This window comes from Lissotriton vulgaris, chromosome 7 (assembly GCF_964263255.1).
Source record: "Lissotriton vulgaris chromosome 7, aLisVul1.2, whole genome shotgun sequence".
Classification (NCBI taxonomy): domain Eukaryota; kingdom Metazoa; phylum Chordata; class Amphibia; order Caudata; family Salamandridae; genus Lissotriton; species Lissotriton vulgaris.
This window is the reverse complement of record NC_141695.1, coordinates 1,625,259,281-1,625,275,267: the sequence shown is the minus strand read 5'-3', so window position 1 is coordinate 1,625,275,267 and position 15,987 is coordinate 1,625,259,281. Positions and strand designations below refer to the sequence as shown.

The window sequence follows — 15,987 nt, the reverse complement described above, 5'->3', positions numbered from 1 at the left end:
TCAAATAGGAGCGATGTCCCCTTTCCCTCTCTTTTTTTGTAAAAGTATGAACAAAATCACAGAAGGTAAATGGCGGAGGGAAAGAAAAGATGGGTGTGGGAGTGATAACTGCAGAGGAGGCAGAGAGTGGGGGTGGAAATAGTGAAGACAGGCGAGAGGTGAGTGGGAGAAAGTGAGATTGTGAGGCAAATAGCAGCGTAAGAGAAACACTGGCGCGTGGGAGGAGCGAGGTGAGAGTCATGAGCAAGAGACAACCCGGTGTTTATGAAAAATAAGAAACGCAGGGAATTCTGGGGGGTGAGACAGAAGCAGGAGAGGCAGTGGGAGATAGGAGGAAGAGGCAGTGGGAGATAGGAGGAAGAGACAGCGGGAGAAAGGAGGAAGAGACAGCGGGAGAAAGGAGGAAGAGACAGCGGAGAGAGGAGGAAGAGACAGCGGGAGAATAAATCTGCATACTGCCTGCTTGTAATTTACTGGCTGCCCAGCTGCGGGTGAGAGCACTGCGTTTCGTAGTCTGCTTTCCATGTGAGCCTACGAGGCAGTATAATGCACTGCTCTCTGCACGTGCGCCGGGGCCTGCGGTGCTCCCACACAGACTGCCTCAGGAGGAGAGAGGGGGAAGTATGGGGCGAGAGAGGACAGTGCCAGAGGAGAGAGAGGCGACAGGAGGAAGAGAGCGAGCGGCAGAAGGGGTGGGAGGTGGGCTCGAGTGGGAAGAGAGAGTGACGCGGAAGACTAGCAGCAGGGAGCAAGTAGATTGGAGGAGAAAGATAGATGGGCGAGTTAGGTGGAGAGCGAAAGCTAGAGAAGGAGAGAGCTAGAATTACCTTTGGTGCAGGAAAACAGGGTTCAATCCAAGAGCGGCCGGGAAACTGAAGCGGCCAGCCATGAATAATTAGGGGAGGAGAAGCCGCACAGCACACGCTGGGAGAAGCCCTTTGATGTGCTGTGCGGCCGTGAAAAAATGCAATTAGGAGGGAGGGAGGGAGGCTGATAAGCGTGCTTGTTTGGTCACGTGATTCATGTGAACTCAAAGAAAACCGCACGAACGAAACCCTTGGTTTCACGAGTATTTTGAGCACTTGAATTCTCGCTCCGCTCAATGCGCTTGCGCGCATTGATAGGTCGCGAGACCTAAAAAAGGTGCAGTACCACAGGCTGTCACTCGGTATCCCTTGGGACCTCTTTTGGCCACATAAGGTACTGCACCTTTTTTTTTTATACCAATATACAGTGCCAGCAAAGACGTGGTAGCGGATGCAAGGAACATCAAAAATATTTAATGGAATTTAAACCAAGTCATTGCTCCCACTACCATGTTTTCCTAACCTCCAGATCACATCCAAATAATTGCATGTATACTGCTGCACACTTTGGCACAAACATTACATATATATCAATATCAGTGCCATTTGATGAAATGATGATCCACTTAAGTATAATAACATGTTCATGAAACCCCGTCCCCTGCATATTGTGAGCTTCTTGTGAAGTAGAGTGTGACCAACAAGGTCGCTGCCCTAGAGCAGTGTTAGTAGTGCCCCTCCCCCCCCACGGCTCACATAGGCCTGCCACACTAACATATATGTCAAGGTCACTTTTCTGTAAACTAAAAAACATATGAAGAAGTGTCCGACTAAACATATTCTACGTTGTCCAAGTCCCCTTCCTAGTCTCCATCTGACAACATCCGTATTATTTGTGAAGTCTGGGTGTTCCATTGTAAGACAGGTTCAGATAATGTGACACTTTAGTTATCTAAATCCAAAATAGTGCAATGGCTACATGGGAAATATTTGTATGTGTGCTGCAGGCTGAACAGGTTTCACCCACAAAATACATGGATGTCACTGTGGATGACAGACTTGTCGTCTGTAACTGCAATTTGGTAGTTTCTTGAGGAGCGGCATTCTGTGAACCAGGGATGTGGAATTCCTAAAGCCTGACGCCCAGGACATATTGTTTGGGGTCAAGAGCAACAAGTTTTCATGTGTATTTTGTCCTTGGGACAAGTAGGTCCAACTCCCTGCAGCACAAATCCTTTGGCTGCCAGTCTGCAGTACCACATTATGGATCAGGGAAGGACACTGTCTGCAATTAAGGTCATATTTTAGTCTATATGTTAAAGCGGTTCAAAGTTGTATTTATGGTTCATTAATTGAAAGCCTTTATTATTCGGGTGAGCGCTGTATGTTGTAAACTCTGACAGTGGTGTACACCCGTTTTCAAAATTTAGCAGTTTGAGGCTATGTATAATGCTCCAAGAATGCTCTCTGATTTGATGTAATTATTTTCAGAAGCTTGAAAGCAAGATTGATGATTCTTTGCTTACAAAACTAAATGTTCATAAAAAATAAAAAGCAGGCAAAACATTTGTTTTGCTAAACTACTGTAAAATTTTAGCTACCATTTCTTTGCAGCATCATTTAGTAACGTGTTGATGCATGCTAGTATTTCCCAAAAATATTCATAATGTAAATTCAGTGTAACCAGTTACTGTACAGAATTTCAATAACGCAAAAGGTCATGGTCAACACCAGACCAAATTAGGGGCCCAATTATTAAAGAAAGTCTCAAAAGTGCACCCATGGTATATGTCCTTCCATTAAGTGCAGCTATACCGCTTTCGTGAATTCCCAAGAATTTACAGAAGTAGGACAAGAAATAGTACTCCCAGAAAAGATTTGTGAACTGCATTTTAGCATGAGCAAATATGCACATGTAGATTTGCTCATGGGAAAATATGTGTGTTTGCAAGTTCACTTTCCCTCCAACCACTTTTTTCCCAACTCTGGAAGAAGGTTTATGTCTGCCATTGTCAGAAGTAAATTTCCAACATTTCTCAGTAAGGGAAAAGATTAGAGAAGAGTTGTTGAAAACAAAACACTTAAAAACATGCAAGTTAGTAGGTTTGCACAGGCTCAAAAGGCCATTCTAACCCTGGAACTATTGCTTACCACTACCTTCAGCCCCAGAATGTAGATCTGTAGAAACGTGGCAACATAAGGCGATTGCAAGTATTCAAACACTACTATGGTATGAGCCCTGGTATAATCTGAGAGGCTACATCAGAGCTCTTATATAATGAGATTGCTGCCCTAATTTGTCGCCGCACTACATTGCACCAAAGGGACAAGTGGACTTTGTTACAGGACAAGGAGATTTATGAAGCAACCTGCCCCATGTACAAGTAGATCTTTTATTAATTTCCACACCCCTGGAAACAGACGAAATTAACAAAAAAACAATGCAGCAATCTCGGAGGTGGAGGCAGGCAAGTAGTTTGGTGAGGGGGTGGGGAAGAGACCGCATAGGCAGATTAAATGATGGCACTGCAGTGCAAAAGTGAAAATTAAACAAACTAAAAAATGAGCAGTGGCCTTGGAGGGTAGGTGGAGGCCTGCAAACAGTGTTTTAGGATGGGTGAGGAGGGGGCACGGGGAGATCAAGGGACGGCAAGTGGACAGAAGTTTCATGCACTAGTAAACAGAACACTTAGCAAGCTGGGGCAGACAAACCAAACAAAACAAGCATTTACAATGCAATAGGTCTCGGCACTGCGAGTTTTGGAGCCATTGGCATTGTAAATGCCAATGCCTTTGATAAAAAATTAAAAGGCATTGTCATTTACAATACTAAAAGCAACACTTATTGCATTGCAGAGCGTGGTGTCCGCGCTGCGCTCATTAAGTAAAAAAAACAACAAAAAAAACAACGCGGTGTCCCTGAAGCGGGCGCCGCGCTCGGTATTACATTTAAAAAAATTATGAATTTAACCGAGAGCGGTGTCCGTGAAGTGTGCGCCTTGCTCTGTATTAAATCAAAATAAATAAATAAGCTCAGTGCGGTGTCCCTGAAGCGGGAGCCATGCTAAACATGCTAATACGACAAAATAAAGCAGCCGCCATTGTGCCCATACGTAAAAAAACACAGCGAACCGTGTTGCCACTCAGGGGAAGGCCCTCTGCAAAGGTTGACTCGTCACTTTCTGTAGCTTATTGCTATATTAAACTGCTAAATTGGTACTGAGGAACAGCTAATACACAGGCAGTGTTAACAAGCCTAAAAATATCAAAATAATGAAGTAATATGGTCAGAAAATGTGCTTCGTAGGGCTGCTTAAATTGCATTTTCTTCCCACAAAATGTACTGAACCCCGCCACATAATTTGACCCCCACCCTGCCGCATACTTCCAGTGACCCTGATGGCATGGTACACACTGGCCGGATTTCTAGGTGCCAACTGTTCCAATAACCATTTTGTGGATAATCAGTGGAGGAGAAGCAGCACTTGACATCACGCACGTTAAAATAATTTCGGCCAAAACATTAACTCCAAAATAACTACAATCTCGACCGTGCATTTCAACCGCTAGAAAGAAAGAATCTGCAATTAATCCTACGAGGAAGTATTTTCCCTCAAACGTAAAATGTGTGAGATAGGAATCTGACTGGATTTGGGAAGAAATGGTCGTAAATCTGCGCGTTGCAGTGTTTACTGGATATTTGTACCCAGTAAATCTCAGCACATTGGACCTGCTCACATTTCATTTGGGGATTGGACTTTATGGGTGCGGTGCGATGCCATCTATCACACGTATAATTGTGACCCTGTGTTGTTAGCACGTGGCTGCAGTTTACTGGGCCAGTCGTAAAGAGCGCCAAAGAGTGGTTGCCCAGCCTGCCCAAGTTTAACCCTCTCACCCCTAGTCTCAAATTAAACAGAAATATTTCTATCATGTAGTTTTTTTCTTACTTCACCCCCTCTTATATCTCACCGATCTGTCTCTAACTCTTCCCCTCCACACCTGCTAAATCTTAGTGTATTTACCCCTCTGCACCTCACCTCCCTCACCGATCTCCCAAGATGGCTTGCTCTACTCCCCCTCTATATATCTTGTTTCCTCATCTCTTTGCACCACTCTGTGCCTAAATCTACTTCTGTCACTGGCTACCTCAACTCGTTTTCTCCCTCCTCCCCTCACTGTGCACCTCCCTGCTCTGCTCTCAACCTCGGCCTCTGCTGTACCTCACAATCCTCTCTACCTCAACCCAATATATGTTTCTTGGCGCTAGGTCCGTGCTATATAGCTATCCACACTGTGGGTGCGAGTTATGTGCCTCACAGCTCGGAGAGGGAAGGGTCATGGCTCTTCCACCGCTGAAGAGGACAGCGACTTAACATACATACTATACTATTGTGACCGTTTCAGAGCCGCTATATAAAAGTAACTAAGTGGGGGTTACCTGCTCTCCACGGCTCCGGTCTGTTAAAGTGTTGACTAAGGGCACCATGGATAGGGGTAATCGCCAACAGTGGCTGCACCCAAGAATCAGAAGCTCGAAAATGACAACTCAGCGCTATACGAATCACTGCAAATGACAACGTAGCGCTATACCAATCACTGCTTGCCACCTTTCTGCTGCGCGTCACCTAGGCATCAATTATATAGCGGGAGTGTTTGCTCCCCTTCAGTCCAATGCTCACTCATCTTTTCTTTTTTTACATTCCCTTCTCTGTTTTCTTCCTTAAAACCCCTATCCTGTGCATGCACAGGAGGACCATTGCAGAGTACATATACCGCAAAAGACACAGCCGATGCTCTGCTTTCTGTGCACTGGTACTGAACCTGACCATTTCATAGTATCCAAGAAGAACGTTGAACTAGCAAAGAGGGTTAATGCACCCGCTCCAGAAGACTGAGCTACATCCCGGTTCTGATCAGGGCAGGGCAAGCTCGAACTTTTATCCTACGGAGGTCCATGAAACGACAGTTCACGTGCTACAGCACAAATATTGCATGACTCGCAGAGCGAGAACCATCGGGAGAGTTTTATTCCCAGTACCAGAATAGCAGGGGGTGATTCATTTGAGGAGGGTAAAGGGTAAATAAAAGAAAAAGTTGAGCTGCAAAAATACTTGTATTTCACATGCAAGCACACACAACATCAACCGTTATTATAACACCCACTGAAATCCGCTTTGCCAGTGCTCCTGAGTCACGTCCGGCACTAAGCGCATGAGTGATTCAGCTGCAGAGCCGCCTCAGCCTTCTTGGTTGTTTTCATGCAAATTGTGAAGCGGGAACGGAGAAATAGGGCTGTGTGTTTTCTAAGGGTGCTGCATGTGAGGCATGCATAAAAAAGGCACGAGGACACCAGGGATGTTAGAAGCAACGCACAGGTATACATTTTTAAAACAAGCAGAGCTGCAAAAATACTTGTATTTCACACGCAGGCACGCACATCATCAAACCTCATTTAAAGCTGAAATAAGGGATCAGCTTCAAGCTCCTGCTTACAGCTGAAAAAAGTCAGGCGGCACACTATGCTAACTGCAGCCAGCCTGTTTATCAGCGCCGCGCGCCTCGTGAACAGCGCCGCGCGCCCCTCTGCAGACTCCCCCCTGCATTCCAAAGGAAATGCTCACTAGGCGCGCAACGCGATCAGATTATTTCTGCAATGCTGAAAACAGCAGAAGTTCACGCGCGCAACGTTATCCTATGGGACAACGCTGCGCGCGCGGCCAGGTCTTGTAGCCACATTCCAGCTCGTTGTCGGCTGAGACGCCAGCTATAGTTCTCTGGTGAAAACGCGCTTTGCGTGTTACTAGCCGAGGCCTATAAAGGAATGCTCTCAATAACTAACATGAAGATTAAGTAAGAGGAAGCTACGAAAAAGATGGGTGTTTTTTTTAAGCCCATACCCTAGATACAGCAGGTCTTGCAGAGACAGCGCATGTGCTGCCTTGGTGAGACCTGATGATGTGCCTTGATCAAACCACGGCAGTATCTACAACCATGGACCAAAACTGCCTACCATGCCCGGAGGCGGACTCTGGGTAATTATAACACTAAAAACTAGTCATTGAAAGTGCAGCTCCTCCGCCAGTTGCATCTAGGTAAACTGTGGGACTGTCAAACGCATCATATGTCTGCCTCACAATTCATAGTCGACTGCATGGATCTTACAAAGATGCACTCACCCAGGACTGCTCTGATGCAGGAGCTGTAAGTAAAACAAATCTTTAACTTGGATCTTAAAATGGTGTAACCAAACCAGTCAGTGGCTCTAGAGGGCTATTATGGAATTTTAAAAACTGAATATTGTGGGACTTGTGAACGCTTGCAGACATTAGTAAAAGGTGTATAATGGAAATCTGCAATGTGTTATAATTCGGGCATTGTGGAAAACCGTGTTACCGTACTTTGGCTAGATACAATTATAAATCTGAGCAATTTTGACAATTTTTGTTACCACAAAATACCCTGGGAAATTCACATTGTCTTAGTATATAATGTCATGGAACTCTAGTGGTAAACAACATGAAGATTCCTCGTGCAAAGATAAATCCTGATAGGACAACTTTTCTATAACGTGGAGTCCTCCGGAACAGCGTGAACAACGGTGGAGGCTGGGTATGGGCTGTGGAGGATAGGAGGAATGAAAAAAGCAGACAATGATGAGGGCGATGTCATGGGCGAGGTTTTGACTGACTGAGGGTCCCTGAAGTAGGGCAAGGGTGTTGATCTCATGGAAGCATAAGGTGAGGTTTTTACTCTGGGCTGAAAGTACAATATCAAGAGAGTCATTTCACGAAGAGTGGGGCAGGATAGCCCGCGTTCCTGTTGAAAGAATTGGCAGGAAAGAGCAAACAGAAGGGCTACCAATTGCTCAGATGGTGGCGTACAAGAGACAAACAAAGAGAATCAACGCAGGATCTTGGAGCATCTCATCAGATTGAAGTGGGAACCGAATCACTCAAAGTAGGGTGCATCATTCACGCTAGGCAGAAGCAAGTCTTACCAGGCATCCAGGAACATCCATCCTTCAATGCAATATAGTTCAACTGAGTTCAAGGTATTCCAAAGACAACCTTGTAAATGTATAGCATGTTTTCTCACACTTAACTTTCACTTCAGAATAAAAGTTCTTTGCACATGGTGTTATCTACATAGAACTTTCAATCATGTGCTATTACTATCATGTGTGCTGTATGGTACAAACATGCCACAACTACCAACAAATTTATCAACCACCACTTAAACATGGATCTAAGAATGAATGTCCAATTAACAGAAAAACTGTTCATTTCTTACCCGTGCCAACTTTCTTTGGAAGGACATAGACCTTTGGATTTTATTTCTTCTGCAGTTGCTCTGATTGATGTTCGACTTGTTCCTTCACAAAGACATACAGTAGACCTACAAAAAAAGAAAACGGGGGTATTAAAGACCAAAAACCTAAATGTCTGTTTTCTTACAAATCAGCTCACTCCTCGCACGAAAAAAAAAAATAGCACTGTTGATATTTAGAGAGCACCACATGCCCTATGTATGTGCTTTATCAGGGAAATAAGTCCAAAAATGTGAAATTTAAAAGGAATGTTTTATTTTTGGGTTAGTTGGAATTGGCAATGGAAGGCTTTAAGACTAAATTTCAAGCAGTCAAAAAAGCAATAGCTAGGTCGAGGATGAAAATACAAAATAATGTTGTGCAAATCGCAGAATGGCACGTAGGTTTGTATTGTATTTGGCACAAGAAGCATATCACAGTGAAAAACAGTACCAATGAACATTAAAAATCACAGGTCCTTTTCTCAGTAGCCTTCTTCAGAGCCCCAACATTCTGCGATAAAGCTGTCTGGAAACATCTGTGTTCTTTCGTTCAGTGATGTGCATATTAAAATGCAACACACCTTTATACAGAATAGGGGCCATATGTATGCATCTATCATTTTGCGATTACCTAATTGCGAATCACAAGAATTCCCAATTAAGAAATCGTAAAATGCAATGTATGAAGGTGTGTAGTACACCTTTTGCGATTCCTAAGGGTTGCAAATGACCTACCTCATGAATATTAATGAGGTAGGTCGCAATTTGCAACCCCCTAGGAATCTCAAAAAAGCAGGGATGGTGGCCTGCTGAGATCAGCAGACCCCCATGTCCGTGTTTGCTTTTCAATAAAGCAATCTTTTTTTGTTGTAAAGCAGCCCGTTTTCCTGAAAAGGAAGATGAGATGCTTTATAGAACGTAAAATGACATGTTTTCTTTTCATTTTTAAGAGCAGGCAGTGGTCCGTGGGACCACAGTCTGCTCTTAAAATAGTTTTACAAACATTCACGAAGGGGTCCCTTGGGTACCCCTTCCTATTTGCGAATGGGTTACCACCTACTTCAAGTAGGTGGTAAAATGCGAATGGTTTGTGACCGCAATTGTAACATTCATACATACCGATGCGGTTCGATATTAGGAAGGGACGCCCTAAACACGCCCCTTGCTAATACCAAACAGCAAACCCATTTAACAATTCGGTAACAGGTTACTGAATCGCTAAATTAGGTTTGCTGCATCGGAAAAGCAATTTTTGTGTTCGCAAATGGGCAGATTGTGCAAATCTGCCCTTTTGCGGACTCAAAAGTGCTAGATACATCTGCCCCTGAATTCCTTAAACACATAAGACATTAACTGCCAAAAACGTGGATGCAGACCTTGCTTAAACTGCACAGAATAATTACCCATCAGCATCCACCCGGAGCTTTTTAAATGCAGTCTGCAGATTCTCCTCTTCCCCATCTTTAGCGTCGGGCTCCATGCTCAACTGTTCAACCACAATCCCCAACCGATAAAGAAATCTGAAATAAAACCAGCGAAAAAAGGGTGAACATACTGGTTTTGCTCGAGCCAACTGTTATGTAGCTCATACAGCTAACTTAAATAGAGTGAAAACGGATTTGTTTAAGACTCAACAACAGCAGGTTATGAATTCAGTTCAATTTTGTGTTAAAAAAACACAGCCTCGAAAATTTCCCTAGGCTAGGCTAATCCATATTTCATATACCAAGCACCAGCATCTCGCCACTCTTGCACTTGGGCATCGCTGGCACTCGGTACAACTATCAATCTTTTTTTGTCAGATTTTACAATTCTATGAGTATTACTGTTGGTGATCAACACAGATTGGCGTGGGAAAGTGGGGGGCTGGTTGCGTCTGTTATAAAGATTAATGTTCTCATGCCAGAAACAATATGTACAGTATACTTGGCACCAAGCAAAAGAACGATTGATGGAGAACTTCTGTATTAACATTGGAGTAACTCATAGATGAGACATTTGCTGTACATGGTTTCCTGTGTAGAATGGGGAGCTTGAAACTGGACGGCCAAAAATCGGGATTTTCACACATTAATTTAATAAAGTTGCGGGTACTTACATCGGAAAATTACAGTGTGAGGAAATGATTTGCCAGTTATCAAACCATAATTGATCTCTGGAAAGTTAGAAAGTTTGTCCTCGGGTTCCAAAGTCAGTAACTACTAAATTGCATGCAACATGTCTAAAGATCAAATTATCTTACCTTTACGTTCTATTTAAAAGCCCAAATCTAATTCTTTGCCACATATTCCGATTCTTCTCTTTTCTGGTTTTCAGAGTTCTGTTTCGTGTTTGCTATACTAAAGGCTTGCATTATGAAGGCTAAAATCCAGCTCAGACTGAACTTTTCTGTTCTCACGGCTGCATTTTTTTTAAAAAAAACTCATTCACATATCTGCATGAGACCTTATTGAAGGAGGACACCGGTTGGTTTTATTTTTTACTTCAAATTTTGCAAACCGCCATGTTCACCAAGTCTTTAAACAAATTCCACATTTCCTCTTTCTGTGAACAAACATATGTATCAAGATACACTTTTGCGATTCTCAAATAGCGATTTTTAAGGAATCGCTATTTAAGAATTGCAAAATGGTATGTATGTAAAAATTCGATATTTTTTAGCGATTTCTTAAAATTCCTTAATTGCAATTAGCAAATTGCTAATTGCAATTAAGGAATAATTTCCCATTCATTTCTATGGGCCAGGAGGCCCATAGGAATGAATGTGAAATTATTCTCAATTTGCGATTCGCAATTTGTTAATCGCAAATTGAGAATAATTTCAAGGGTGTCCAAAGGACACCATGTTGCACCCCTGAAATAAGCATGGGTGCACATGTGGTTCACATACATGCCCCAAGGGCATGTATGTGCATCACATGGCACTTTGAAAAATGCAAAAATTGGCATTTTTCAAGAAATTCGCAAATTACCACCAACTTGAAGTTGGTGGTAATTTGCGATTCCTTAGGGACAATTAGCAATTTTTTTTGCATCATACATTGCATTTAAGGAATCACAAATTTTGCGATTCCTTAAATGCAATCGCAAAATAAGGAATCGCAAATTTGCAATTCCTTATTTTGCACTGAAATTTGCTACATACATACCATTTTGCTCAAATACGATCGCAAACGCTGAAATTCTGCGAATTTCGGAGTTTGCAAACCCATTTAAGCTTCATACATCTGGCCCTAAGTCATCTCTGCTATTTCCCAAACAGGAGAAATCTAATCTCCAATGCAACCGTTTTTTCTAAAACTTCAATGGGATCTGCAATTCAGCATCAATGGTCTTTTATGCTATTTGCCCGTTAATTCAATTATATCTACGCTCATTAGTTGCTTCCTCTTCAAATTAGTTTGCTTATATAGACCTCTTTAGAGACTGGCCCACTCCTATTGGTTTTCTCATTTCTGCCTGTGCCCATCAGCTGTCCTTCGTGCATGTGGCGCATCTTAATGCTCCAGATCATTTTCTGCGTCCCCGCCTACTTCTGTAGGCGACTACTCGGATCCACGTGCCACAGAAAAAACAGTTAGGCAAACAAGGACTGACTCATTCTTACATGAGTGAGTCAGAAGTACTCACGCCAAAGGAAGCACCGAAACATGAGTATTTCCTGGAAGAAAGTGTCATGCAATTAGTCAACAAATAAACATGTGCACAGGGCACACTTCTCAATACACCGTGCAATTGTTTGTAAGACATTGCGTTTACAATATGCATGAAACCTACCAGGTGCTTAATGATAAGATGTAGTGGAGTTGAAACAAATAATAACTTCATAATAAGGAGGATCACTTGAGACAAAGAGATGATGTGACAATGCCTATACACATTGTAAAAAAAAAAAACCAAAAAAAAAAAAAACGACTCCACCTATGGTGCTTAGTTTTGGAGCTATTTTGACCTGATGTCACGTAGTCGTTTGCTGTCTTAGCAGCGTCCTCTTCCTCCGCTCAGGAGTATACATGGCAGATTCCTTTGATCAGTAAAAAAGGTTTCTAGCTTAGCACACAGACTTATCAAATGTTGCCTTTATATGTTAGATAAAGGTATTTATGGTTTTACTCGAGTCTACATGTAGCATTTAGTGAAAGGTGGTTTCTTGCAGTTTACATTAACTGCATTCATAACTTAACTAGATGTGCCTACCATACATTTGGACAAAGACACTCGAATTATAGGTCTTTCGCTTCACAACCCCAGGCAGAACTCCTACAAACTATTGTATGCGATATCAGACTGAACATCAGCCATTCCGGTTTTTCACGTCTTCTGGACTCCAGCTAGTCGACTCTACAGCATTATTTGTTTGGAGACCATTGAGGAGGGATAAACAGAAAAGCTTGAGTCAGCAACAAGCTCCTTTTATTTCAGGAGACAGAAAAAATATCTGTTGGTTTCTAACCCGACACCAATTCACAACGATACTACAACTAATAAATGGAAAGGAAGTTCGCCCATGACACAATTATTAAGCCTACACTGTGAAAGATCTTCAGGCCAGTGTTGGTCAGAACAGGTCTAGGAGAGCCAGACTTTCAGGCTAATTACTATAAAAATTAGTTTCATTATGATTAGGCGTGTGCATATATTTATCTTGCATGGGTATCTTCAAAATCTGTGCTGGCTCCAGCCCTCCTGAAACCAGGGAAGACAACCCTGATGAACAGAAAAGCAGGGCACCATAGAAGGCCCGCCTGGTGACTCCCACGGAGGCTCAACCCTGGCCTCAGTACAATTTGAAGTCTATAAATGATCAGTGTTATTCACTGACATGTTTCAGTATGAAAGCTACACTAGTCAATCAGCAGGACAAGCAAGTACGTCTCCCTTACAAAAATGCATACTGTATTAACACAGAAGCAGTCTAAATGCTAAAATGCTTGAGAGAGAAACGTCAAAAACATGCTTTCTTTCAAATTCCCGACACAAACCTTGAGCCAGGTATGCAAAATAAAGAACACTTGTTTCAGGATAACTATCTAATTGTGATGTCACAATCTAAAAAGCACAACTCTTGCAAAACAGAAGCCAATCTCTTGGATCCTTTTAGTCAGCAGACTGACCACCACTGCACAAAGAAGCACGGTCTTCAGATGTTTTCCAAATTAAAGATGGTTGGATTGATGTTGATGGCACGAAAATGATCGCCCCATCCACAAAATTGTATTTTAAAGTATAACTATCGAGCACTAAGTTCAAGTAGTTCACAAGGAAGGCGACGCCACTAGACAGGTTAGGCCCAGTCTCGAAGAATGCATATGACAAAAGCAGAGAGAACTTAATGGTGCCAACATTGTGATCTATGCAGACATCCACATTGTTAATGGTATGGAAGAGACAGAAGGAGAGCAGTGCTCAGAGGGCCAGAATAGTGAGGCCCAGTCGAGGAGCGCCTCCAATGATCCTCACTTCAGTTTTGTAGGTAATCGTTCCTAAGGCACTATTCCGAATGGCAACCTTCACATAGTAGCATCGAAAGCTAGACCTGGATTGTATCACAACTTGAGGAAAAATCGGGTGAAGACCACCCAAAATACAAAAAGTTGGGCTTATGGGAGAATCCAGAGACATTCCACAAACAACAGATCTAAATTGCAAATAAAACGGCAGATGATGAACAACCTGGGAGTGTTCCAACAAGCAAAAATTTGAGCCAGGTAAGTGCATTCACTAAGATGCTGCAATCCAATCCAAATAAGCAGAGTAGAGTTAGACAAGGTATCAAATGCTGCAGAAAACACCAGGAGGAACAGGTAGGACATGCATCCCAGCCACTGATGTAGAAGACAGTGTGAAGGCGGAGTGATCCAAAAAGTATACTCTTCTTTAGGAACTGACCTACTTCCAACAACTTCTTAACTAATAACTACTTTACATTAGCCCTATGATATTTGCACTTCAGACTTTAATTCCTGCTACAATAATAAATATTTCACACAAGTGGGCAGTTTACACTATGCAGCATGAGAGGCAGCCAACATTAGTACCTCTTAAGAGTCCGATACACAGTATATATTGTTTGGGAATCAATGACAAGTGCTCATGTTTATTTTGTCCTTGGGAAAAGTAGGCCAAATTCCCTGCACCACAAACACGTTGGCTGCCAGTATCAATACCATATTATGTTGTTGGATAGGGAATTGTTTTGAGTGGGGATAATATTGGGTCCATATGTTAATGCTGTTCGAACTTGTATTTAAGGTTCATTAATGCAAAGACTTTATTATTAGGGTGAGCACTATAAATACATTTTTTATGTTCGGATTGCACTATTGATAGTGGTTCCAGTAAACAACGTGTGTACACACGTTTGCAAAGTTTTACAACATGAGGCTATGTATAATGCTCCCAGAATGCTCTGATTAAATGCAAATATTTGCAGAAGCTTTAAAGCAAGATTGATTATTCTTTGGTTAAAAAATAAAAATTGTCCACAAAATATGCAACTAGGAAATAAATGTTTTCCTAAACTACTGTGAACTTTTAGGCACCATTTATTTGAAGCAATATTTAGTCAAATGTATTGAAGTACACTAGTATTTCCCAAAAATTTTAACAATGAAAAAAAAAAAAAAAAAGTGTAACCACGTTCAACAAAATTATTGCAAACATGGGGGGGGCAAGCATTGGCAATGCCAAGACGTCTCACACTGGTGGTCAGTCGCTTGGTTTTGTCAATGCAGGTCTTGTTTTGACATGGCTTTTGTAAAACTTTATAGTTGTGGGAGATGCCGGACCCTCACCATTGTAACATACATTGTCAAAAAGTAAAAGTATTTTTGGCATAAAAAAACAAACAAAAAAAAAACATATTGCCTCAATAGTTCCTGGCACTGAACAAAACTACTTTGGGTGCCGATATGCTCCTTGGATTGATAGCATTTGCTCTTTAACAAGTGAAGCTAGCCAATAGTTGGATAGAGCTAGAATTTTAATAAAAACAAAAAGGTCTTGGTTAACGCCATACCTAATTAGTTGCCTACCTCTTAAAGAAAGTCAAACGTGCACCCAGGGTATGTGTCTTTGGATTAATGCGTACTTACTTTTTCATTAATTCACAGTCTCACAAAGTAGACCAGGAAATCGTACTCCTAGAAAATTTCTGTGAACTTTATTTTAGTATGAGCAAATATGCATGTAAAGATTTGCTCATGCGAAAATCTGTTGTGCGTTTATCAGTTCACTTTCCCTCCAACCACTTTTCCCCCCCCCGAATCCTGGAAGATTTACTTCTGCCCTTGTCAGGAGTAAATATACAACCTTTCTCCGTATGGGAAAAGGATTAGAGAAGCTGGTGAAAACTCTTAAAACATGAACGTTAGTAGGTTTGCGCAAACTCAAAAGGGACATTCCAACCCTGGAATTATTGCTTACCACTACCTCCAGCTCCAGTATCTAGATCAGCGGCAAAGTAGCAAAATAGGGATACTGCAAGTATTCAAACCCTAAATATAGTATTAGGCCTATCATAGTCAGAAAGGCAATTATAAAACCTCTTATATAATGAGACTGCTGGCAAAATTTGTCACCGCACTGCATGGTACCAACAGGACAAGTAGATTTGTGAAGCAACATATCCCATGGCAAACTAGATATATTATTTATTTCCACACGCCTGAGCTACAATGTTCAATTTCTTCATCCTACCTTCCACTCCACAGGAGAATCAGTATTTCATGGAGGATGGTTGTAGGCAACTCAAATGGAGCAGCTTGCACAGACTTTAAATCTTACATGACTTGCGTGGAGTTTGTGTACTAAGTGTTCCATTGGTAGGTAGGCATGCTGCTCTCTGGCCTTGTAACTTTTGGAAAATATA

At 42.1% G+C, this 15,987-nt stretch overlaps 1 protein-coding gene across 1 annotated transcript in view; it reads right to left on the bottom strand.

Annotated features, from left to right (window-relative positions):
* The window catches only part of OSER1 (oxidative stress responsive serine rich 1), a 75,284-nt gene that overhangs the window by 33,100 nt on the left and 26,197 nt on the right, over window positions 1–15,987 (bottom strand). The window contains exons 2-3 of the mRNA XM_086932568.1: window positions 9,521–9,637; window positions 8,100–8,204 (exon numbers count right to left, since the gene is read on the bottom strand). Coding sequence (XP_086788694.1) covers window positions 8,100–8,204; window positions 9,521–9,597 — 182 coding nt within the window. The 5' untranslated portion in view covers window positions 9,598–9,637. The remainder of the gene's footprint in view (window positions 1–8,099; window positions 8,205–9,520; window positions 9,638–15,987) is intronic.